The following is a 26863-nucleotide window of genomic DNA, read 5'->3' on the forward strand; positions in this document are numbered from 1 at the left end:
GGTTCTGTCCAGGACCGATCCAGGACGCGGCGCGCTGAGGCGATGGGGGAAGGCGGAGGCGGCGGGGAGCCTGTGGGGCCCGGGGCAAATTGCCCCACTTGCCCCCGGCTCCGCCAGGCCTGCGCTCGCCCCGCCCCCCTCCCCCATCAGCCCCGCCTCCCGCTCAGCCTGACCTGGAAGCAGATGGGCTGAGCCGAGCTCTCCCCGCCGGCTGCTCGGTGTGGGGGTCGCTGAACGCTCCAAGGCCAAGCCCCAGCACTGCCCCAGCTGGGGGAAGCGGCCCGGGTCTCCCGCTGCGCGCTGAGGTGACCAGTGAGCAGCCCACGGCGAGGGGGGTGGGGGGAGAGTCTGGCACGTTAGCGCAGCCCGAGCGGCCGGGCTCGCGGTGGTAGTGAGTGACCAGACTGTCCCCGGGGGCCGTGATGGATCTGCCTGTCTTTGCTCTCCCCCCAAGCACTGATGCCTGTTTCGAGACGCCTGGATCCCTTGTGTAACTGGGGAGGGATGGATGTGGGCCTGGTACTCACCGTTCTTTTCTGTAAATCCTCTGTTGGGGAGGGACTTTCTCCAGCGGGGTTTGGTTTCCCTTGTGCCCTTTGCATTGAGCTGCATAGCTAATGTACTGTGCGGTCTAGGGAGAGCCCCTAGCATCTCTGTGGGCCTAAGAGAGCAAGGTCTTTGTACGGGAGCGTGCTGGGCTGGCTTCTCCCAGGATAGTAGCTGTGCTCAGGGGCGGCTCTACGTTTTTGGCCGCCCCAAGCAGTCATGCCCGGGAGGCGCCCCGGAGCCGCGGGAGCAGCGGACCTCCCGCGGGCATGACTGCGGAGGGTCCGCTGGTCGCGCGGCTCGGCTGGACCTCCGGACGGTTCGCAGGTCCGGCGGCTCCGCTGGAGCTGCCGCAGTCATGCCTGCGGGAGGTCCAGCCGAGCCGCGGGACGAGCGCCCCCTCCGCAGTCATGCCTGCGGCAGGTCCGGTCGTCCCGGGGCTCCACAGGGACAGCTTAGCTGTGCTCTGCATGCCCCAGTCAGGGTCACTGTGTCTTCCCCCCTGCTTCCTTTCGCTGTTTCTCTTACCTTTGTTTTCTGTGCTCTGCTCTTTTCTAGGCAGGATGAGCATGTTCTGACATGGCATTGCAGTGCAAGACTCAGACTCTTCAAGTGGTAGACACTGAATACAGTGCAGATGCTGTGGAGTGGTGCCCTGTGGAAGGCTGGCATAGCATCCTGGTTTGTGGCACCTACCAGCTAAAGAAACCTGATAGAAAGGTAAGTGATAGAAATGATAGTATCAGGAGGGCTGATTGAACAGCAGTGACATAGGCCAGTCCTGACCTCTTATGCATTGTGTGAACTGAGTTCAGCTTCCTTGAGTTTTCAGATTGCTGCTACCCCATTCTCAGCAGTAAACTACACAGATGTGAAATCTTGTTAGGACACAACATAAGAGAATAAGAGCGTGACCTAACCCAAACTCCCAGATTCAGACAAGCCTGAATTCAGGGAAATATCTTCCCAGATTGAAACTGCTAAACTCACATCCATTTCTGACTTGTATTATGTATTTGTCTGCACTGGGAGGTGGGGTAGTTCCCTTGAAATGTATCTCATCTTCTGATTGCTCAGGGACTCTGGGTGCATGCCACTATCACCCTGCTAAGGCCTACGTGTGGGGAAAAAGACTCAAAATTGAGTGAGACAGGCGAACTATCAAAGTTGTCAGCTGTAGAGAATGTGGAAGGCATTTCTGTAGCATACATATTTTCTATAGCCTCAGTAAAAAGCACACAAACAAAAAATCAAACCCTCAACTGTGGAAGGATAGTTGTGCTCTAAAGCGAGGCTTATGCCCTGTAATGAAGGACAGTGAAGAGACTGATTAAGTATATCTCTGGTTGTAGTTTTGGGATTTTGTGCTGGTCTTTTCTTTGTTGCTACTTTTACTGAAAATAGAAAATCAAAAATAAAAAGAACTCTGGAGTTGTTAGAAGAAGTCCTCTGTGTTTGCTACTTGTTTCCAGTATGTGAATAACTGTAAATACAGTGTTGTGTTGGTCATGGGGTTGATGCTGGAACTGTAGGGAGGGGTCCACCCATGGGAATTCAGTAAAGTATCTAGCCCTTTATGTTGTGCTGATCTCTGGTAATTTGGGGATGTTTAATTGTGTGTGTGACGATGTATCCCATAATGCTTTATGGGAATATGACATAACGAGTATGTTTTATGCTACATATCTCTGTAAAGGTTATGGTTTACTGACTCTATTCATCTTATTTGTACACATATATCATTTTTGTACTTGAAGTTATGAATATTGACTGTATGCTTGCTTGATTTTTAAGGCCTTGGCTACACTTGCGTGTTATAGCTCATTAAAGCCGCCAAGAGCGCTCTACCTCACTCCCTGTCCACACTGGCAAGGCACGTAGAGCGCTCTGACTCTGCGGCTGGAGCGCTCCTGGTACTCCACCTCCCTGAGAGGAATAACGTTTGTTGCGCTGTCACTGGAGCGCCGCGGCACCAGTGTGGACACCTAATGCTCTCTGATTGGCCTCCGGAAGTGTCCCACAATGCCTGTTCTAGCCACTCTCTTGTCATCACTTTTGAACTCTGATGCCCTGTCCTCAGGTGACCAAGCATCAGACCCGCCCTTTAAATTCCCTGGGCATTTTGAAAATCCCCTTCCTGTTTGCTCAGCCAGGCATGGAGTGCTCTCAGCGCATCTTTCCAGGTGTCCATGCCTCCACGTGCCAGGTGATCCCCAGTATGGAGCAATGGCGAGGTGCTGGACTTCATCAGTGTTTTGGGGGGGAAAGCTGTGCAGTCCCAGCTGCGCTCCAGCTGTAGGAATTACGATACCTTCAGGCACATATCAAGGGCCATGATTGACAGGGGCCATGACTGGGATGCGGTGCAGTGTCGGGTTAAAGTAAAGGAACTACGGAATGCCTACTGCAAAGCCTGTGAGGCAAACGGCCACTCCGGTGCTGCCCCACAACCTGCAAATTCTACAAAGAGCTGGATGCGATACTTGGGGGCGATCCCACTTCCACTGCAACGACCACCATGGATGCTTCCGAGCCCAGCACAGCAAGGTGGGGGAGGAGGGGGAGGAATGTACGAGCAATGGTGCTGAGGCGGGGGGGGGCACCCCAGAATCCCTAGATGCAAGCAGCCAGGAGCTCTTCTTGAGCCAGGAGGAACGCAGCCAGTCGTGGTGTCCGGTGCTTGGAGAGGGACAAACAGAGGAGGTTCCTGGTAAGAGGCTGTCTTTTTGGGAAGGAAGTTTTTAGGTACGGGCTCTTTGGGCGAGGACGGGGGACCATTGCTGCACGCAGGCAAGCTGTGTATGGGCTAGGGCGGAAGCCGCATTGTAGGAGAAGACCCTCTGTTGCTTCCTTGTTCACCCTCAGCAGCGAGATATCTTCCAGGACGAACTCCTGTGGTGAATGTTGGCACAGTGTTCAGTATAGGTTCCCCCTGCAGCTGTTGGCTCTTCCCAAGGCACAGAAACCCAGAGGACAGTACAGCCATGAAACAATCAGTCCCCATGGACCCTGTGCTTACTCACCATTTCTGGGGCTCCCATGGGTTACGTGCGCTCGCTTTGGGACAGGCAACGTATGGTTTTTATGATTGTCCTCTTTAAATGCGGGGGAATCGTTGCTCTGTCTGGTGTGTACAATGCTGCTTCTGATAAGTGTTGCATTTTGCCTGTATAGATGCAGGCTTGAGATCTCAACCTTCATTCTTATCACCGGCCAGCAGACTGAGAAGACTCAGGAAGAGGCCGCGTAAAAGCAAAGGAGACATGCTGCAAGAAGTCATGCAGCAGTCTGTAAATGAGAATCGAAAGGCACAGACGTGGAGGGAGAGTGAAAGGAGAATCTGCCAGGAAAACGCAACGCAACGCACCGGCAGCAAAGCATGGAAAGGCTGATTAGCATAATGGAGCGCTAAGCGGACTCTTATCCAGGTGCTCGTCGCCATGCAGGCAGAACATTACTGCACTTGCCCCCCCGCAGCCCTTGTCCCAAAACTCTTCCCCTTGTGCCCCCATGTCCCCTCCAACCCAATTTCCCCAACATCCGGGTTCTTACCGCCCCCAGCTGCCTCCTACACCCGTAGCTTCACCACCCACCCACAAAAACTACGACCCTTATTCACTGCACTCAACCCCCCTCAACATGCCTTATAGCCATCCTAAAGTACAGCACTCCAGACAGTATTTGAGAGTATGAAATCAAGATATACTCAAGCCTATGAGTGAACCGGTCCCCACCCCACTCCCTTGCCCTTTTGGTAGTTCTATGTTACTTTGTGGGGTTTTTTTTTTTTCAATAAATGAATTTTCTTTTCAATAAATGGAGTTTTTTACTTTGAAAACATACTTTATTAGTGCATAAAGCAAAATATACCTTAGCCCAGGAAAGCAACAAGCACTGCAAGTCAGTGTACCAAACACAGCCACTACACTCAACTCCCGTGCAGAGCACTAGACATTACTGGTGGCTTTCAGTCTCAAATTGCTCCCTCAAGGCATCCCTAATCCTTGCAGCCCCACGCTGGGCCCCTCTGGGCCCCTCTGATAGCCCTGCTCTCTGGCTGTGCAGATTCAGCCTCCAGGTGTTGAACTGCGAGGCCCATGCCTGAGTGAAGCTTTCACCCTTCCCTTCACAAATATGGAGGGTACAGCACGCGGATATAATCACGGGGATGCTGTCTTCGGCCAAGTCCAGCTTCCCATAAAGAGAGCGCCAGCGGCCCTTCAAATGGCCAAAAGCACACTCCACAGTCATTCGGCACTGGCTCAGTCTGTAGTTGAACCATTCCTGGCTGCTGTCCAGGCTCCCTGTGTAGGGTTTCATGAGCCACAGAATTAAAGGGTAAGCAGGGTCTCCAAGGGTCACAATGGGCATTTTTACTTCCCCTATGGTGATCCTCTGGTCTAGGAAAAAAGTCCCAGCTTGCAGCTTCTTGAACAGGCCAGTGTTCTGAAAGATGCGTGTGTCATGCACCCTTCTGGGCCAGCCTGCATTAATGTCAATGAAATGACCACGGTGATCCACAAGTGCCTGGAGAACCACGGAGAAATACCCCTTTCGGTTAACCTACTCAGAGGCTAGGTGGGCTGGTACCAGAATAGGAATATGCGTCCCATCTGTCACCCCACCGCAATTAGGGAAACCCATTTGTTCAAAGCCAGCCACAATGTCATGCATGTTACCCGGAGTCACGGTTCTTCTGAGCAGGATGCGATTAATGGCCCTGCAAACTTGCATCAACACAATTCCAACCATCGACTTTCCCACTCCAAACTGGTTAGCGACCGATCGGTAGCTGTCTGGAGTTGCCAGCTTCCAGATTGCAATAGCCACCTGCTTCTCCACTGGCAGGGCATGTCTCAATCTCGTGTCTTTGCGCCGCAGGGTGGGGATGAGCTCAGCACACAGTCCCATGAAAGTGGATTTTCTCATCCGAAAGTTTTGCAGCCACTGCTCGTCATCCCACACTTGCAGGATGATGTGATCCCACCACTCTGTGCCTGTTTCCCGAGCCCAAAAGCGGCGTTCCACGGTGGAGAGCATGTCCATGAATGAGACAAACAATTTCATGTCTTATGCGTTACGCGACTCGATATCATCGTCGGACTCCTCACTGTCACTTAGGATCTTAAGCAGTAACTCAACTGCCAAATGAGACATGCTGGCGAGACTCGTCAGCATGTTCCACAGCAGTTCGGGCTCCATTCTCGCAGACCTGCACAGAAACTGTTGAAAGATGACGCCAAATGTGGACGGAAATACAGGGATTGCTGGGATGTGAAACGATGCATCATGGGGCGTTGAGACAGGATCCAGAATGCCCCGCACTCTATGCCCCCTTCCCATAAGCCACAGCGCCAGAATGGGAAGAGGGGCTCTGTGGAATAGCTGCCCATAATGCACCGCTCCAAATGCTGCTTCAAGTGCCACGAATGTGGCCACACCAGCACGCTTGCAGCTGTCAGTGTGGACAGACTGGAGCGCTTTCCCTAGTGCGCTCTCCGAAGGCTGGTTTAACCCAAAGCGCTCTACAACTGCAAGTGTAGCCATGGCCTAAGTAAGCTTTGTAAGGCATATGATCAACTTCTTTAGAAAGGAATTCGCAAAGTTAAGTGCTCAATCAAGAGGCACTTAAGGAACAATGCATCTTCGAATGCTCCAGTCCACATAAGTCTTCTTCCTGGAGACATACAAGGTACCATGTGGACAATGGCTTCTGCCTGTAAAAACTGAGAGTCATTCATGGACATATGACTTGCCCAGGTGACTCCAGAACTCCATCTTGGAGCTGGACTTTGCATAGGAGAGAGGAGGGGGTCTCCACCCACAAGAGAGAGTCTATTTTAGCCCGTGGGAGACCCCTCCATGTGGTCTTCAGCTGGCTAAAGAGAGAGCCTCCCCACCCCCAAGGATACCTGAAAGAAACTGGAACAAAGGGGTATGAGTGATTGCTGGACCCAGACTAGCAGGAGACTAGTCTGTAAAAGGAAGCTTACTGGAACTGGTGAGGTGTTGTTTGCATTCAGTTTCTTAGACATAGACTTGTGTGTTTTGTTTTATTTTATTTTATTTGGTAATGCACTTTGTTCTGTCTGTTACTACTTAGAATCACTTAAATCCTACATTCTGTATTTAATAAAATCACTTTTTACTTATTAATTTACCCAGAGTATGTATTAATACCTGGGGGTGGGGTGGGGAACAGCTGTGCATATCTCTCAATCAGTGTTATAGAGGGCAAACAATTGATGAGTAAAACAGATTTATTTGGGTTTAGACCCCACTGGGAGTTGGGCATCTGAGTGTTAAAGATAAGAACACTTCTGTAGCTGCTTTCAATTAAGCCTACAGCTGTTAGGGGACGTGGTTCAGACCCTAGGTCTGGGTTTGCAGCCAGCCTAGTGGGTCCTGAAGTCCTAAGCTGACAGGGCAGGAAAGCAGGGGTAGAAGTAGTCTTAGCACATCAGTTGGCAGCCCCAAGGGGGTTTCTATGAGCCAACCCGTCACAGTGTGTCTGATATTTTCATGTAAAGTGTGGTTCTACTCTGATGATCACTGTAAAATTGGCACGGTGAATTTCACATTTGCTGTCTCCTAGTGACTTCAGATACAAGGTGCTTGGTTAATATGTAAAAAGGTGTGTGGTGGTGGTTTGGCTGCTTCTCCCCGCTAGCTGTACAAACTCACTCTGAGAGCTGACAGTGAAGCTGGGCTCTTCCTATCTCTTTCATGACCACCAGTAATAAAGATCCTTTGGGCCAGATTATGCCTTCAGTGACACCTGGCCTTCATTGGCCTTCAGTGAGTTACTCTGGTGTGGCTGATTAAAGTTGGGTAACAATTTTGGTGATTATGTCCAACATGGAATAGATCCCAATTCCTCCTTTCATAGTTATGTTAGCTGTGAAAGATTATTAGAAGTAAAACACAACTAAAAAAACTACAGTTAAAATTAGCAGCTCTGAATCCTTAGAGCTGGCAAAACTGCTGAGTAAGTAGTGACCAATTTTACAGTCACTTTTTTTTCCAAAGTGGAACAGCACTTTGAATTGCTTTCATCGAGTGGCAGGGCATTACCCTCTTCACTTGCATACTCCCGTATTGAAAACCACTTCCACTGCACCCTCAACATAAACTGTGTTCCTGTCTGATCTTGAGAACTAAGCAGTGGACTTGTGTGGGAGACTTCCAAGGAATGCCTAGGTGATGCATGATGCTCCTTCAGTAGGTGGCATGCTTTTTTCTGAGTCAGTCTTGAATCAGTGCTCCAGCATGGTGTTAAGAGGAGCTGAGCTGTGGGAGGGTTGCCTTTCTGAAAGGTGCAATACAAAGGTATTGAACAGCAGGTACAATACTGCTCGTGGACTGGTTATTGCTAAAGAGCCCATGGCCCTTTTCATAAGCCCTTGTTTCCTAGCCAAATATCAGCTCACTCTGCCTCCCTATATTCCTTCTCAGTTAACTAAATATGGGAATCTAATACTCCTTTCTGCCCTAAATCGTTATTGAGTTTTGCTGAGGGCTGTTAAACAGTTGCAGAGTCCCATCCCAGAGCTGGGTGAAGTGATACAGTTATCCCTTACCTGCCTCCTAACAGAGCTTGGGGCCTGATTTTTCAAAGTTGCTGAGGATGTGTAGATACCATTGGCTTTTCCAGGAGTGGTGGCTGCTTGGCATCTCTGAAAAATGGCACTCTTAGTGACTTTCCCAAGGTCCTACAGTAAATGATTGGACAAATGACCAGGAGGAGTATAAAAATATTGCTCAGGCATGCAGGAGTGAAATCAGGAAGGCCAAATCATACTTGGAGTTGCAGCTAGCAACGGATGTTAAGAGTAACAAGAAGGGTTTCTTCAGGTATGTTATCAACAAGAAGAAAGTCAAGGAAAGTGTGGGCCCCTTACTGAATGAGGGAGGCAATCTAGTGACAGAGGATGTGGAAAAAGCTAATGTATTCAATGCTTTTTTTGCCTGTGTCTTCACGTACAAGGTCAGCTCCCAGACTGCTGCACTGGGCAGCACAGCATGGGGAGGAGGTGACTAGCCCTCTGTGGAGAAAGAAGTGGGTCAGGACTATTTAGAAAAGCTGGAGGAGCACAAGTCCATGGGGCCGGATGCGCTGCATCCGAGGGTGCTAAGAGAGTTGGTGGATGTGATTGCAGAGCCATTGGCCATTATCTTTGAAAACGCATGGCGATCCGGGGAGGTCCCGAATGACTGGAAAAAGGCTACTGTAGTGCCCATCTTTAAAAAAGGGAAGGAGGAGGATCCGGGGAACTAGAGGCCAGTCAGCCTCACCTCAGTCCCTGGAAAAATCATGGAGCAGGTCCTCAAGGAATCAATTCTGAAGCACTTAGAGGACAGGAAAGTGATCAGGAACAGTGAGCATGGATTCACCAAGGGCATGCCTGACTAACCTAATTGCCTTCTATGTTGAGATAACTGGCTCTGAGAATGAGGGGAAAGCAGTGGATGTGTAATTCTTGACTTTAGCAAAGCTTTAGATACAGTCTCCCACAGTATTCTTGCCAGCAAGTTAAAGAAGTATGGGCTGGATGAATGGACTGTAAGGTGGATAGAAAGCTGGCTAGATCGTCGGGCTCAGTGGGTACTGATCAATGGCTCCATGTCTAGTTGGCAGCCGGTTTCAAGCGGAGTGCCCCAAGGGTTGGTCCTGGGGCCGGTTTTGTTCAATATCTTCATTAATGATTTGGAGGATGGCATGGACTGCACTCGCAGCAAGTTTGCAGATGACACTAAACTGGGAGGAGTGGTAGATATGCTGGAGGGTAGGGATAGCATACAGAGGGATCTAGACAAATTAGAGGATTGGGCCAAAAAAATCTGATGAGGTTCAACAAGGACAAGTGCAGAGTCTTGCACTTAAGACAGAAGAATCCCATGCATTGCTATAGACTAGGGACCGAATGTCTAGGCAGCAGTTCTGCAGAAAAGGACCTGAGGTTACAGTGGATGAGAAGCTGGATATGAGTCGACAGTGTGCCCTTGTTGCCAAGAAGGCTAATGGCATTTTGGGTTGTATAAGTAGGGGCATTGCCAGCAGATTGAGGGATGTGATCATTCCCCTCTATTTGACATTGGGGAGGCTTCATCTGGAGTACTGTGTCCAGTTTTGGGCCCCACACTACAAGAAGGATGTGGAAAAATTGGAAAGAGTCCAGCGGAGGGCAACAAAAATTATTAGGGGGCTGGAGCACATGACTTATGAAGAGAGGCCGAGGGACCTGGGATTGTTTAGTCTGCAGAAGAAAAGAATGAGGGGGGATTTGATAGCTGCTTTCAACTACCTGAAAGGGGGTTCCAAAGAGGATGGATCTAGACTGTTCTCAGTGGTAGCAGATGACAGAACAAGGAGTAATGGTCTCAAGTTGCAGTGGGGGAGGTTTAGGTTGGATATTAGGAAAAACTTTTTCACTAGGAGGGTGGTGAAGCACTGGAATGGGTTACCTAGGGAGGTAGTGGAATCTCCTTCCTTAGAGGTTTTTAAGGTCAGGTTTGACAATGCTCTGGCTGGGATGATTTAGTTGGGTTTGGTCCTGCTTTGAGCAGGGGGTTGGACTAGTTGACCTCCTGAGGTCTCTTCCAACCCTGATATTCTATGATTCTGTGTTGTTGGTAGAGCTGGGAACTCAACACAATGAGTGCTGACTCTATCCCCTGCTCTGACTAGTAGAGCTTGGTTCGCTTTCTGACAGGGTCTTTGAGGGAGAAATGTTACAATATATGAAGGAGGTGAGAAAATAGCCCCTAAGCTTACAGACTTCTTTTTCCCTTGTTCGATGCAGCCTGGTGTAAACCCCAGTGAGAGTGATGAGCCCCACACACGTCTGGGTCGCCTCTACGTGTATCACTACAGTGAAGAACAGCCTTTCATCCCACTGACTGAAATTCAAAGGATTGAAACTGCCGCCATCCTAGACATCAAATGGTAATGCTGGCTAGTGGGGCGGGGACATCAGGCTCCTTTGGCACTTGTGGCCAAGGGTTGCCTGTGCCTGGACTGCTGCTGTAGGTATTCTTTCTCTCCAACTGCCAATAGCTTCTACTGCAGTAATGAATAAGCAGCTTCTGGTGATCACAGTGCTGTACAAGGTCTCTGCTTTTAGTTTAATAACATTTGTATTATTATTCTGTTCTAGGATGAAAAATATCAGTAAGGCACTGCTAGCTCTCAGTGTGGGCATCCCACACTTGAGCTGTGCCTGCTGCTTATCCAGCCTGGGGGCAGTTCTGTCCGTGCTTGTGGAACCAGGGGAAGCAGTAGGATAGACAGTAGCAGCTGGTGGTGCTAGCTCTTCATTGGCTGTGAAAACTAGTTTTAAAGCTATGACTCTTTTAAAATTAATTACTCTCTCTCTCCCCCCCGCCCCCTCCCCCCTGCGCACACGCACACACACGCACACACAAAGGGCACCTGAAGGGAACAGGAGCAATGCAAGTTAAGGTAGTTGCAGTTAGAGAGTATGCTGCCTGGCTGAGACTTGTCAAAGAACTTTAGAAAAAAAACAAAACAATATAGCTCCTCCTTCTGGACTGTTTTCTTTTCCTCTAATGCAAGACATGGACTTGAGTTCAAGACCTCGTTGTCAATTACTCTTCCAGGTGCCACATTCCCGTCGCACAACATCCCATGTTGGGCATTGCAAATGCCAAGGGAACTGTGGAGCTCTGCTACCTGACTGGAAGTGAGGTAGGTAACTGGGATGAAAGTCATTAATGTAAATTCCTCTAGCTTCATTGGTCATGTTCAAAGGCTGTGGCGTTACTGAAAATGGTGTCAGAGGCTCCATGGTGCTTTCAGTGACTCCAGGGCTAATGTGTTCAGTTTACAAGTGAGGGTTTTTTTTTGTGTGTGTGGCATTTTTCCTAAATGCAAATGCCAACAATTTGTCCCTAATATCTGGGAATCCAGCTTGTCTCTGTCTATCTGTAAAGAGTGGACGGTGAGGGGTGTAACGGAGAAGGGGTAGGGAAATTAGGACAGACAGAGAGCCTGGGGTTCTTCAGTTGCTAGGGAGAAGAAACAACTGTTGAAAGAGCAGTTGGCGAGATAGAACTGTCATAGAAGCCCAAGTATCAGGAGGCCCAACAAAATAAAGTTTTGAGGAGGAGGCATGGGGCATTGTTAAAGGCAACATAGAGATTGAGTGTGAAGAAGGGGCTCTGTGAGGAAGAGGTTATTGATGACTAGATGGCAGTTTCAATGGAGTGGAGAGAGCAGAAGCCAGCCTAGGAGTAAGTTAGGACACTGTGGCTAGATGGCTCTCTAGCCACGATGAGGTTTGAAATAGAGGAGCTGCTGGGATGGATAGTTGGGGAGTCAGTGAGTTTAAGTACAGGAAATGGGAGGCACCCTATGTGGATAGCAGTCCTTGTATCTAGCACTTCAGTGGCTTATATGTTAGGATTTTTCTCTTCTATAATGCCAAGGATCCTAAAATTCTCCAGGGTATGAACCTACAGCATCCATGGAATGCAGCCACCTGTGGGGTCCCCCAGTGAGGGGTGAAAGAGCAATTAGATACTGTCTGTGTGGTTGTTTCTGTCTTTCTGATTTTGATCGATTTCCTTTTCTCTCTAGTAGAACAACAGCTGCATGTTGGAGCCACTCTACAGTGTTGATTTAGGAGCACAATGCATTGCTTTGTCTCTGGACTGGTCCACAGGACGGGAGCAGTGGTGAGGAGGGGAATAAGTATGGCACTCTGTTGTAGTGTGTGTGTGTGTGTGTGTGTGTGTGTGTGTGACACTTCCACCGTCCCTGCTCTCAAGAGGCTTAGAATTGCCTTTGAGGCTCCTTCATGCAGAAATGTTTGCTGTGGGGTCTCTGCATATGATCCATTAACAAGGAAATGGCTTGGCAGCTTTAGTGCTTGTGTAAAATCTAAACTCAACTTAGTCTGAGCCCCAGTAGTCTCCTATAGTGGGGAAGCTGAGAAACTCAGTCTAGAAGTGGCTGCTCTCCTATCTTCTCCCAGAGTTGATTCCAGGAATGTCATCACCATGTAAAATTAGTTAGATGTCACCCTCAGGCTGAAGGGAACTGTTTGTTTTCAAAGTTAGGGGGAGAGAGAAGTGTGGATTGAACACAGGGCTGGGAACCAGGGGGAGTTCTATAGTTGACATTGTTTAACTTAATTTGGAATCGTTTTTTAATTGCTTGTGTCCATTATACTGTGTCTGTGCACGCTGTTTAATGAATTGACAAAACTTCTGGCCTTGGGCAAGTCCCTTTGTGTATATCTTTTCTTCTCCATCTTTAAAAAGGGATAACCACTATCTGTGTTGATTCAGAGGGGCATCCCTGTCAAGTTTGTCGCTGCTGCTTAATAACCTGGGAAGCAAAAGGCCTTCTACCTCCCATGGGGCTGAACATGCAGCATCTGCAGTATTCCCAGCCGCTGCAGACCCAGTGAGTGGGAGAGCAGTGTGGGAAATTGCCACACAGGAGAGATGAGACATCTTAATGGGTGTTTCAATAGCGTTTTGGAGCTTACAGAATACTAAAGACCTTATTTCAATTAATTGTCCCAAATCAGTATGAGATGATCATTTCCTGTTTGAGAGCAGGGAGCTGGGATTGTGAATATTGCCGTGCTTTCTTTGCAGTATAGACTGAAGATGAAATCCAGCTCTTAAGAACAGGGGACTGGTGCACTCTGCAGATGCCCAGCATTGGTGTCTGCTTGGAAGCCTTGCTCCCCTAGTGTTGCTCCATGTCTATGTTAATAGACAGATACTCATCATTTGTGTGTTAACTAGTCTTTTCAGGCTGTAACATGGCTGCAGGTGTGAAGCAGAAAGTCACTGGATTAAATGCTGGGACATGAGTTGTCTTAAACGCTAACATGTTGTCTGTCTTTCCTGCTGTAGTGGGCACCCACTGAGAGTAATCAGCAGTGATTCAAAGGGGAAGCTGAACCTACTGTCAATAGATGAGTCTGCGCCTTCCGTACACATCCTCAGCCAGTGGAAAGCTCACAACTTTGAGGCCTGGATTGCTGCTTTTAATTACTGGGACACAGACATTGTATATTCAGGTGTGAACACTAAAAGCCTTTTCTTGGGGGAGGGGCAGGAAAATATACGTGGCTATCAAAATACCCATTTCCATGGTGGCTGCTTCTCTTTTCCCTCCTACCCTTTGCATGTGCATCATGATGACACTTCTTGCTGCTGCACCAGGCAGCTGACATCTTCTCAGTGTTTGTGCCATTGCTTGGAAAAATAATCCTTGAAGGAGTGACTGTAGGAAGTTGTGGATATTGAAATGCCCACCTACTGTTCATTAGCCAAGAGGGAGTAGTACATTGTAGTCAGAACAGGAGACTGAAGTGAGGGCTCTGGGATTCTAGTTCCAGCTCAGCTGTTGACTTAGAGTTTGATCTTGGCACATCACTTCACTTCTCTGAGTGTTGATATCCCCATTGTGAAGTGGAGATACCTCCATAGATGGTTTGTGAAATTCAACTTACGTTTATGAAGTGCTCTGAGATGCTTGGAAGAAAGGTGCCAAATAAATGTTGACTACTATTTACTTCCATTTAGGTAGAATTCTTTCTAACCCTTTCCCTTCCCTGATCCTATCTCACACTTTTGGATGAACTGAAATCTTTGTGGTACACAGAACAGCTCTGCCCTTCATTCCATTGAAAAACGCAAGTTTTTCAAAACTGCTGTTGCACTATGATCTTCTGAGTGCAACAGCAGTAAGGGCATTGTCTCCAATTCTAGTCATGCTCCAGAGCTGTCAAATCTCAGCTTCTTCTATGGTGCACTGATTTCCCAACTAGTGTTAATACAGAGACAATCTCTCCTTGTACAGGTGGAGATGACTGCATGCTGAGGGGCTGGGACACCAGGTGCTGCCCAGAAATGCCTATCTTCACCAGCGAGAGGTAACTAAGCCACTCAGACAGATGGCCATAGAATTATGATGCATGACTGACTATGACTAAAAAGCGACAAAGAGTCCTGTGGCACCTTATAGGCTAACAGAAAAATTGGAGCATAATACTTCTGTTAGTCTATAAGGTGCCACAGGACTCTTTGTCGCTTTTTACAGATCCAGACTAACACGGCTACCCCTCTGATACTTGACTATGACTAAGTATGTTCTCTCCTGTAATTCCAGTTAAATTTAAATTTCAGCTTTTAACCATTCAGGGTATGTCATGATCTTGTCCATCTGTGCCCTTTGTTCTCTTAGAGATGTCTCTTAGAGGAGAGTCTATTGATAGAGATTCTCTAGGGTTTAGTCAGGAGGAGAGGATGGAAGAGGATAAAGTATGGGCCAGATCAGATGAGAAACATTCACATAAAAAAGAATCGGACACATCAGAAAAGGGCAGACAAATAAACAGTGACAACTTTTTAAAGTGCTTGTACACAAATGCTAGAAGTCTAAATAATAAGATGGGTAAACTAGAGTGCCTCATGTTAAAGGAGGATATTGATATAATTGGCATCACAGAAACCTGGTGGAGTGAGGACAATCAATGGGACACAATCATTCTGGGGTACAAAATATATTGGAAGAACAGAACAGGTCGTGTGGGGGGAGAGGAGGGGAGTGGCACTATATGTGAAAGAAAATGTAGAATCAAATGAAGTAAAAATCTTAAACGAATCCACATGTTCCATAGAATCTCTATGGATAGTAATTCCATGCTCTAATAAGAATATAACAGTAGGGATCTATTATCAACCAGCTGACCAGGACATTGATCGTGACTATGAAATGCTAAGGGAGATTAGAGAGGCTATCAAAGTAAATAATTCAATAATAGTGGGGGAATGCAATTATCCCCATATTGACTGGGTACATGTCACCTCAAGACGAAATGCAGAGACAAAATTTCTCGATACTTTAAATGACTGCTGCTTGGAGCAGCTGGTACAGGAACCCACAAGAGGAGAGGCAATTCTCGTTTTAATCCTGAGTGGAGTGCAGGATCTGGTCCAAGAGGTAACTATAACAGGACTGCTTGGAAATAGTGACCATAATATAATAACATTTAACATCCATGTGGTGGGAGGAACACCTCAACAGCCCAACATTGTGGCATTTAATTTCAGAAAGGGGAACTATGCAAAAATAAGGAGGTTAGTTAAACAGAAATTAAAAGGTACAGTGACTAGAGTGAAATCTCTGCAAGCTGCATGGACGCTTTTCAAAGACACCTTAATAGAAACCCAACTTACATGTATACCCCAAATTAAAAACTCAGTAAAAGAACTAAAAAAGATCCACCATGGCTTAATAACCATGTAAAAGAAGCAGTGAGAGATAAAAGGGCATCTTTTAAAAAGTGGAAGTCAAATCCTAGTGAGGTAAATAAAAAGGAGCATAAACACTGTCAAATTAAGTGTAAAAATGTAATAAGAAAAGCCAAAAAGGAATTTGAAGAACAGGTAGCCAAAAACTCAAAAGGTAATAACAAAATGTTTTTTTAAGTACATCAGAAGCAGGAAGCCTGCTAAACAACCAGTGGGGCCCCTGGACGATTGAGATACAGAAGGAGCACTTAAAGACGATAAGGTCATTGCGGAGAAACTAAATGAATTCTTTGCTTCAGTCTTCATGGCTGAGGATGTTAGGGAGATTCCCAAACCTGAACCGTCCTTTGTAGGTGACAAATCTGAGGAATTGTCACAGATTGAAGTGCCATTAGAGGAGGTTTTGGAATTAATTGATAAACTTAACAGTAACAAGTCACCAGGACCAGATGGCATTCACCCAAGAGTTCTGAAAGAACTCAAATGTGAAATTGCAGAACTATTAACTATGGTTTGTAACCTGTCCTTTAAATCAGCTTCTGTACCCAGTGATTGGAAGATAGCTAATGTAATGCCAATATTTAAAAAGGGCTCTAGAGGTTATCCTGGCAATTACATAACTCAGTACTGGGCAAATTAGTTGAAACAATAGTAAAGAATAAATTGTCAGACACATAGAAGAACATAAATTTTTGGGCAAAAGTCAACATGGTTTCTGTAAAGGGAAATCCTGTCGTACTAATCTATTAGAGCTCTTTGAAGGGGTCAACAAACATGTGGACGAGGGGCATCCAGTGGACATAACATACTTAGATTTTCAGAAAGCCTTTGACAAGGTCCCTCACCAAAGGCTCTTACGTAAATTAAGTTGTCATTGGATAAGAGGGAAGATCCTTTCATGGATTGAGAACTGGTTAAAAGACAGGGAACAAAGGGTAGGAATAAATGGTAAATTTTCAGAATGGAGAGGGGTAACTAGTGGTGTTCCCCAAGGGTCAGTCCTAGGACCAATCCTATTCAACTTATTCATAAATGATCTGGAGAAAGGGGTAAACAGTGAGGTAGCAAAGTTTGCAGATGATACTAAACTGCTCAAGACAGTTAAGACCAAAGCAGACTGTGAAGAACTTCAAAAAGATCTCACAAAACTAAGTGATTGGGCAACAAAATGGCAAATGAAATTTAATGTGGATAAATGTAAAGTAATGCACATAGGAAAAAATAACCTCCCATCATATTATATGTATAGTTGGGGCTAATTTAGCTACAGCTAATCAGGAAAGAGATCTTGGCGTCATCGTGTAGAGCAGTGGTTCTCAAACTAGGGCTGCTGCTTGTTCAGGGGAAGCCCCTGGCGGGCGGGCCGATTTGTTTACCTGGCGTGTCCACAGGTTCAGCTGATCACGGCTTCCATTGGCTGTGGTTCGCCACTCCAGGCCAATGGGGGCTGCAGGAAGGGCAGCCAGCACCTCCCTCAGCCCGCGCTGCTTCCTGCAGCCCCCATTGGCCTGGAGCGGCGAACTGCGGCCAGTGGGAGCTGCAGTCGGCCGAACCTGCGGACACGGCAGGTAAACAAACCGGCTTGGCCCACCAGGGGCTTTCCCTGAACAATCGGCGGCCCTAGTTTGAGAACCACTGGTGTAGAGTTCTCTGAAGACGTCCATGTAGTGGGCAGTGGCAGTCAAAAAAGCAAACTGGATGTTAGGAATCATTAAAAAAGGGATAGAGAATAAGACAGAGAATATCTTATTGCCCTTATATAAATCCATGGTACGCCCACATCTTGAATACTGTGTACGGATGTGATCTCCTCATCTCAAAAAAGATATACTGGCATTAGAAGAGGTTCTGAGAAGGGCAATTAAAATGATGAGGGGTTTGGAACAGGTCCCATATGAGGAGAGATTAAAGAGGCTAGGACTTTTCAGCTTGGAAAAGAGGAGACTAAGGGGGGATATGATAGAGGTATATAAAATTATGAGTGGTGTGGAGAAAGTGAATAAGGAAAAGGTATTTACTTGTTCCCATACTATATGAAATTGATGTGCAGCAGGTTTAAAACAAATAAAAGGAAGTTGTTCTTCAGACAATGCACAGTCAACCTGTGGAACTCCTTGCCTAAGGAGGTTGTGAAGGCTAGGACTATAACAGGGTTTAAAAGAGAACTGGATAAATACATGGTGGTTAAGTCCATTAATGGCTATTAGCCAGGATGGGTAAGGAATGGTGTCCCTAGCCTCTGTTTGTCAGAGGGTGGAGATAGATCACTTGATCATTGCCTGTTAGGTTCACTCCCTCTGGGGTACCTGGCATTGGCCACTGTTGGTAGACAGGATGCTGGGCTGGATGGACCCTTGGTCATAGAATATCAGGGTTGGAAGGGACCTTAGGAGGTCATCTAGTCCAACCCCCTGCTCAAAGCAGGACCAATCCCCAACTAAATCCCTAAATGGTCCCCTCAGGGATTGAACTCATAACCCTGGGGTTAGCAGGCCAATGCTCAAACCACTGAGCTATCCCTCCCCCACCTAAATAAAAGACCAAAGGAGGGAAAGCAGCACTGTTTCTGCCTGGTCTGACCCAGTATGGCCATTCTTATGTTTTTTGTTCTGCTACCTTTGTTTGGTTAGCTGCCACTTTGGGCGCTAGTTCATTTGGATTCAAGTTGTGGTATTGGTGCCCAGCCAGGGATTTGGGGGAGGTGGCGGGGAAGGGATCTTGCCTCTTTTCCAAGACTTTGGGTGGCAGTGGAGCAATTTCCTAACCTCTATGGGATCCTTGTGACTGGCGTAGTCTCCAGCCTCTGTGCAGGGAGGGTTGGCTGGTGGATGTCCTGGCTCCATCCATGTCCCAGACGAAATCACTGCTACATGGTAGCATGTATGGATTCCTGTGGAGCTGGAGCCCATGGAAACATGGGAGTGCACGGCTTCCAAGATCCCTCTCCTCTCTCTGCCAGCTCTGTTCCCCACTCCCCACTTTTAGGCAGAGTTTTCTATACCCGTGGTGCTGGGGCCAAGAGTTCCCCCAGTCATAACTTGTAGATAATGCTTAATCTTCTGGATGTTAAATCAAACCAGTTGTTGCCTCCAACTCTGGAAGAATTTGAATGCATCTCACTTGATGTGTAAAAACTAATGTGCCAAAGGGCTCTGTAATGGATGGGACACTAGGGTTGAGAAGGGGACATAGGTTTGCAGTATGAAATGACAGCAAAGGGGTCCACCATGCAACTTTGGGCTGCGTATGCAGAGGCCTCACAGTACAGGGAGGGGATAGTCCCTCTCAACACAGATGATGATCAGATGATGGTCAACACCTGGGCCTCTCGGTACCAGAAAGATATTGATACATTGGCGAGAACTTGGAGAGGAACAATAAAAATTGATCAGGGAGCTGAAGGGACTGACTTGTGCAGGAAAAATAAGAGCTATAGGAAACATGTTCAGCTTGCCTAAGAAATGTGGGGTATATAAAGCTACCAAGATTCGAAAGGTGTAAATGCTAAGTATGGAGTAGAATTAGTATGGTACAAGGAACTTGGATAAAAAGATGTGCCCATCCATAATGGAAAGGAAATTGAGGCAAAATTTAAGCTAGATAGAAGAAAGAACTTCCTGACACAGCTCTTTTGGGCTCTAGAATGCTTTTCTCCAAGGGAAGTGGTGAAAAATCCGTCACTGGACTAAATGCTAGAACGGGTAGGCAACCTATGGCATGTGTGCCGAAGGTGGCATGTGAGCTGTTTTAAAGTGGCACTCACACTACCCAGGTCCTGGCCACCGGTGCGGGGAGCTCTGCATTTTAATTTAATTTTAAATGAAGCTTCTTAAACATTTTGAAACCTTATTTACTTCACATACAACAATAGTTTAGTTATATATTATAGACTTATAGAAAGAGTTCTTCTAAAAAGGTTAAAATGTATGACTGACATGCAAAACCTTAAATTAGAGTGAATAAATGAAGACTCGGCACACCACTTCTGAAAGGTTGCCGACCCCGTGCTAGAAAATATCCTGCACTAGCCTCTGGGAAATGGAGAAACCTATTAAATTCACCAGTTCATCTCAGTCTGGGATTCTTTTGCCTCCTGTCCTCTCTGCACCCCCGCACTAAAATGGTAGAGGTGGGTTCTTCTTAAAAGAAATGGATTGATGGAGACCAACAAAACTCCCAAGAGTAACATTATCTGCATTTTAAAATGACTAAAGACAGGGCAGCTTTTTGCTAAACTTTTATTTTCTCTCTCCTCCCATCCTTTTACATGAATTTCTTTTGTAGTTGTGTTTTACTAGACATACCCTACAATTAAAACCGTGTGTACCACTTTTCAACTAAGCTCTGTTTATAATCCTGATAAGACACTGTGGTTTATTGTTAGTTACTACTTGGGGAACTATATCAACCTCTCTGGCATGCAGCTATTTTGCAGAAACCCATGCCACATCATGCCATAAATTTGTTCCTCTGTGAGTCTTGGAATTGCTGCCAATGAGTACTCTCCTGCTAGAAAGCTGCGTGGCAGGAGTATTGCTCTTAAGAAAACTCAACACATACATGGGCACTAGCAGAGTTTATATTTTCTAAGGCCAGAAGGAACCAATGTGATCATGTAGTGTGACCTTCTGTGTAACAGAGGCCATATAAATTGACCTGAATTAATTCTTGTTTGAACTAGAGCATATCTTCCAGAAAAACATCAATCCGGATTTAAAGATTGCCACAAGTCTTTTTCACGGTCACTGCTTCTCAGGATAGAATCCCTCTGCCTGTCAATATGGCCTAGATATAGGACATTACATTTAGCTATATTAAAATGCATATTGTTTGCTTGCACTCAGCTTACCAAGTGATCCAGATTGCTCTGTGTTAGTGACCATTTTGTTCAGTATATATCACTCCCCGAACTTTGAGTCATCCGCAAACTGATTTCAGTTTCTTTCCGATCATTGATTAAAATATGTTAAATAGTATAGGGCCAAGAACTGATCCCTACAGGACCCCACTAGAGACACAGCTGGATAATCAGCTGAACATGAGCTCCGAGCGCAACGCTGTGGGCAAAAGGGCTTATGCGATTGTTGGATATATAAACAGGCAAATCTTAAGTAGGAAAGTTACATTACCTCTATATTTAGCACTGGTGCAACTGCTATTGGAATAGTGTGTCCGGTTCTGGTGCCCACAATTCAAGAAGGATGTTAATAAATTGGAGAGGATGCTCAGTGATGATTCCCTGTTTACATTTATATTTTGAGACCTGTCAGTTAGGCAGCTTTTAATTAATTTAATATGTGCCATGTTAATTTTGCATTGTTCTAGTTTTTAATCAAAATATCATGTGCTACCAAGTCAAACACCTTACAGAAGTCTATCATATAGAATCATAGAATCTCAGGGTTGGAAGGGACCTCAGGAGGTCATCTAGTCCAACCCCCTGCTCAAAGCAGGACCAAACCCAACTAAATCATCCCAGCCAGGGCTTTGTCAAGCCTGACCTTAAAAACCTCTAAGGAAGGAGATTCCACTACCTCCCTAGGTAACCCATTCCAGTTCTTCAACCACCCTACTAGTAAAAAAGTTTTTCCTAATGTCCAACCTAAACCTCCCCCTCTGCAACTTGAGACCATTACTCCTTGTTCTGTCATCTTCTACCACTGAGAACAGTCTAGATCCATCCTCTTTGGAACCCCCTTTCAGGTAGTTGAAAGCAGCTATCAAATCCCCCCTCATTCTTCTCTTCTGCAGACTAAACAATCCCAGTTCCCTCAGCCTCTCCTCATAAGTCATGTGCTCCAGCCCCCTAATCATTTTTGTTGCCCTCCGCTGGACTCTCTCCAATTTATCCACATCCTTCTTGTAGTGTGGGGCCCAAAACTGGACACAGTACTCCAGATGAGGCCTCACCAGTGCTGAGTAGAGGGGAATGATCACATCCCTCGATCTGCTGGAAATGCCCCTACTTATACAACCCAAAATGCCATTAGCCTTCTTGGCAACAAGGGCACACTGTTGACTCATATTCAGCTTTTCGTCCACCGTAACCCCTAGGTCCTTTTCTGCAGAACTGCTGCCCAGCCATTCGGTCCCTAGTTTGTAGCAGTGCATGGGATTCTTCCGTCCTAAGTGCAGGACTCTGCACTTGTCCTTGTTGAACCTCATCATATTTCTTTTGGCCCAATCCTCTAATTTGTCTAGGTCCCTCTGTATCCTATCCCTACCCTCCAGCGTATCAACCACTCCTCCCAGTTTAGTGTCATCTGCAAACTTGCTAAGGGTGCAGTCCACACCATCCTCCAGATCGTTAATGAAGATATTGAATAAAATCGACCCTTGGGGCACTCCACTTGATACCGGCTGCCAACTAGACATGGAACCATTGATCACTACCCGTTGCGCCCGACCATCTAGCCAGTTTTCTATCCACCTTACCGTCCATTCATCCAGCCCATACTTCTTTAACTTGCTGGCAAGAATACTGTGGGAGACTGTATCAAAAGCTTTGCTAAAGTCCAGAAATAGCACATCCACTGCTTTCCCCTCATCCACAGAGCCGGTTATCTCATCATAGAAGGCAATTAGGTTAGTCAGGGATGACTTGCCCTTGGTGAATCCATGCTGACTGTTCCTGATCACTTTCCCCTCCTTTAAGTGGTTCAGGATTGATTCCTTGAGGACCTGTTCCATGATTTTTCCAGGGACTGAGGTGAGACTGACTGGCCTGTAGTTCCCTGGATCTTCCTTGTTTCCTTTTTTAAAGATGGGCACTACATTAGCCTTTTTCCAGTCATCCGGGACCTCCCCCGATCGCCATCAATGCTGCTATTTTTATCAACCTAACTTGTAATCTCATTAAACAAAAAATTAAGTTAGTTTGACAAGGTCTATTTTCCATACCCCATGTTGCTGGGTATGAATTATATTACAGGACTCAATAAATTAAAAGAGGGTATCAACTGTTCCATTATTTTATCTGGAATTGGCAAAAGGACTACTCTCTTCCTGTGTACTGCACTACAATCACTATCCTGGGGTTTAAGGCTGTCCTTAACTCCTTATTGTAAGAAGCTTTGTTGCAATGAAGGTTGCCATAGAACTCTCCAATTTTGAGAACAAAAGAAACTATCTTCTTACTTTGTGCACTCTTTCTTGGTCTCCATTCTCCCGATGCATGTTGTTCCTTTGCAGACATTCAATGGGCGTGTGCAGCATTCAGTGCAGTCCACACCGGGAGTATCTTCTGGCTACAGGAAGGTGAGTTATCTCTAGATGCTCTTACCTGACATCCCCCACCTGCCTCATTATTTGCAGTCCATGGCTGCTTCCCCAAAAGCTCTTGTGGGAAGAGGCTGACATCAGTGGAATGTGGTGGAAAGTGCATTGCATCCTCTTTATTACTTCTGTGCACTATGCACTAAAATTCCTTTGCTGGTCTGTGCATGTTTATTTGTGGTTTGTGTTTCCAGCTATGACGAACATATTCTCCTGTGGGACACCAGGAATATGAAGCAGCCATTGGCAGACACCCACGTTGAGGGTGGAGTTTGGAGGTTGAAGTGGCACCCAACACGTGAGCACTTGCTGTTGGCTGCTTGCATGCATAATGGATTCAAAATCCTTGACTGCCAAGGAAGTATGGGTGAGTGTTCAATAGAGCAGGAAAGGATGTTCTTTCCTCTCCTCCACACACTGCTGTTTATCTTCCCTGACTACAGATGGAAGGGAAGGCCAATGGATGCCACTGCACTGAATAAATGGTAGAAATATACTGTCAAGAAGCCTAGGTGTTCAATTCACTTGTAAGAACTCCTTGCTTGACATGGTACTCCTCTATACTTCCCCTGATGGACCAACAATTTTATTGTACCATTTTGGAGTGGTCTCGCCAATCATAGTGCAGGGACACTGTAACTACTGATTTGTACTACTGTAACTAGTTTTCAGTCATATTATGCAAACCCTTGCATTCTGGCATGAGGGTGGTAGCCATTCATGTGGCCACTTTAGTTTATTGCTTCATCCAAATGATGGGACGACGAGACACTTCTGAATGTGTGATTGCCTGTTAGATGCTTTGTATTAACTTGGTAATAACAGTATCCTGAGCTAACAGGTCTGCTATTGAGAAGGCTGGTTGTTGCCTCAAACAACCTCCAAACCAGTCCGAGCACAGTTACTGCCCAGTGTTTAGGTGTTAGTTATAGCCTGCACTTGTGTTCAGGCCATGCTACACAGGACTGCAGTCAGATTCTTGGTTCTGCCAGTGTCTGGCTGTACGACTTTGGGCAAGTCACCTAACCTCTCTGTGAAAAGGGGATAATACTTCATGTTGGAAGGGGTGAACTGGTTCATATCTGTGCAGCACTTTGAAGTTGAAAAGTGCTATGATTGGTTAGTGCTAAACTCTTATTACCTGATCACTTAAAATGTGCTCTCCACCTCATAGAATGGAAGCCAGATGTTCAGTGGAGACAACAACCTGCCATAAAAGAACATAGTGTATAGGTCTTGGCAATTGTAGGATTTTCAGTTTCTGTGTGAGACTGCTTTCATGGTGCCTCTCCTCTGAGCCCTATAAGAGCTGCATGGGCATGCTGATCCTCTTTTCCCCTCCAATGAGCTGAGTGAAGATGAGGCTATAAAGAGGCTGTAGAAAGTTGATGGGGAGAACTTCCTTTTTACCATTGCCTCATATCTTCTTGAAGGTGTCTGAATCTTTTTGTCGTGTGAAGGAGAACGGTAACCAGTGACACTTGGGGTGGAATAGGGGAATTCTTCTTGACTAAATTGTCAGCACTGGAATAGCTAGCAGACAAGCTACCTGAAACTGGACTTTAAAGCTTGATTTCCACTTATTCTTCTTTTTAGCAGAAAACACTGAGGAATGCACTGTTGTGTCATCCTACATCTTGCATAACTCCTTGGCTTATGGAGCTGATTGGTCAAGACTCTCCCCAAGGGATTCCTTGGCTGCAAAACAGGACCCACTTTCTGCACCTGAGTTGTCTGAGGGACCAGTGGCAAGTTCGGATCAAGGAGGCAAGAAACTGGATCTGCAAATCCAGAACCTGAAGATAGTTTATGAATCTCCTACAGCTACCTTTGATGTATTGTTAGATGAGGAGGGTGAAGGCATCATCTCCCAGGTCAGACCAGAGAGTGGCTCTGATCCTCATTCTCAGTGTCTTGATGGAAGGGGATTGGACATCAAGCGTGATCAAACTGAATTAGCAAAGGCTCAGAGAGAGAGCAGCATCCTAGCGACTTGTTCATTTTATGATAACATCCTACATGTTTGGAAATGGGAAACCAGTCAAATCAACCCTTCAGAGTAAAATATTAAATATTATTCCTAGTCTGAAAACACAATTTCACTCGAATAGCCTTGAAAAGTCCTCTCAAATGTCCCAGAGGGAAAGTATAGGAGACTTTTTGTATTGAGAACGGTATCTGCAGCCTATGCCCAGTATAACTTCCACTGGGGTTTTTCCAGTTTTATTGCCTGGGAGCTCATAGCTCCTGAATTTCTGAAGACCTATACCGTTAAATTAAGGCAACTACATTCTTAGTGTTTTGTGTCTAACTCTGACTAAACCAAAATGAATAGTCTCCTGCCTTTGCTGAGGGACATAGTAAAACATGGGTGCTTCTATTTGGCTGTCCTTTACTGTTGTGATTCAGAGTGACAGTGGTGCATTTCAGGGGATGCTTCTTTAGGCATGAAATATACCTCCCTTGACAACTAGTCTGCGTTTGTAAGTCTTGCCTCCAATTCCAGAGTTGTGGGTGAGTGCCACCTTTCTTTGTCCCTCTCTCCCAACAAGATCTGCCCCATCCCACATCAACCAAACCTTGCTGCAGCACTAAATTATATATGCCCACTGTTACATAATAACCACAAAATTTGGATTTGAACGTTCAAGGGAGTTTATATGGGTGTTTGAATACAAGCATAGGTCACTGGCTTGTTTTGTAAACTGCCATATGCCGTGAGGACATGCTGCACAGGGAACATGTTTATAGTGACTTTGGATAAAGAGAAATTCCTTTTAGAATGAAATCCCAGATTGTCTCAGTGTACATGACAGAACAGATTGCAAGTGAAGTTGTGTACTGAAAAGTGTCTTAATCATGAGGATTCTGCTGTGGCTGCATATGTGTAATTTTACACCTAATTTACTGCATGAGTACAAGTTGATTTTCAGGTTATCACTTGTCAACAAGCACCACTTGGTTTTGCATGATCACACAGTGAATGTCATTGTATATTAGTGCTTGCAGCAAAGAAACCTTTTAAAAAAGCAAACTCTGCAACAAACCCATATCCAGAGAGTGAGACCTATAATATGAGACTAGGGTCAAATCAGGTTTAAAAAAAAAGATGTGCAGGTTTTTCAGCTTAAATCTCAAAACCCTCAAACCCTGTTGGTAGCACTTCCTGATGTTCTTTAAAAATATAAAATTATTAATAATGCAATCCTAAATAGGATGTCTCCAGAATTCCTTGAGGTTGCCCTGTTGGATTCTTACTATGAAATACCAGTAAGGCACTACATTAATGGGGCACTACCCTGGTGTTCCTGATTACCATCAACCAAAAAACAGCTTAAAATAACTTCTAGCTTGTATGTTTTTTCTTTGAGAATCTTAATGAATCATTAGCCTAGAAGGGAAGAAACACCAGCAGCAACTATAGTTTTTGTAATAGTAAATACATACAGCTATTAAAACAATGTACAGAAATAACTAAGCTTCTTAATGCGCAAAACCTTGTTTGAGGGTACCATGTGTATTTTGGAACACCTCTTATTTTGAGTGCTGTTTTATGGAGATGCATATCAGCATTGTGAACAAAAGTTTTTGTTAAAATTAAAAAAACTATTTTTGGATGTTTCTAAAATAAAAAGTTTAAGTGAGTTATATCTCTCTTCTTATTTATCAGTTGAAAAGTTCGAAGGAAACTCAAATATATTGGTCCTGTTCTGTGGTATCTGCTGCTGGATTGCACAGACAGTTT

The 26863-nt window shown here is 45.8% G+C and overlaps 1 protein-coding gene across 2 annotated transcripts; it reads left to right on the plus strand.

The window, feature by feature from the left end:
* On the plus strand, window positions 1–26766 carry DPH7 (diphthamide biosynthesis 7). 2 transcript variants are annotated; one of them, XM_044993125.1, is made up of 10 exons: window positions 1–305; window positions 1105–1266; window positions 10350–10492; window positions 11167–11254; window positions 12149–12243; window positions 13438–13604; window positions 14390–14462; window positions 23035–23100; window positions 23313–23485; window positions 24718–26766. In XM_044993125.1, the coding sequence occupies exons 2-10, from the start codon at window positions 1126–1128 to the stop codon at window positions 25179–25181; spliced, it is 1410 nt and encodes a 469-aa protein (XP_044849060.1). In that variant the 5' UTR covers window positions 1–305; window positions 1105–1125; the 3' UTR covers window positions 25182–26766. The 2 variants fall into 2 exon arrangements, with proteins under 2 accessions (XP_044849060.1, XP_044849059.1); XM_044993124.1 differs by having other exon boundaries at window positions 3–305; window positions 24715–26766.
* The last annotated feature ends 97 nt before the right edge of the window (window positions 26767–26863 follow it).

This window comes from Mauremys mutica, chromosome 18, assembly GCF_020497125.1.
Source record: "Mauremys mutica isolate MM-2020 ecotype Southern chromosome 18, ASM2049712v1, whole genome shotgun sequence".
NCBI classification, from domain to species: domain Eukaryota; kingdom Metazoa; phylum Chordata; order Testudines; family Geoemydidae; genus Mauremys; species Mauremys mutica.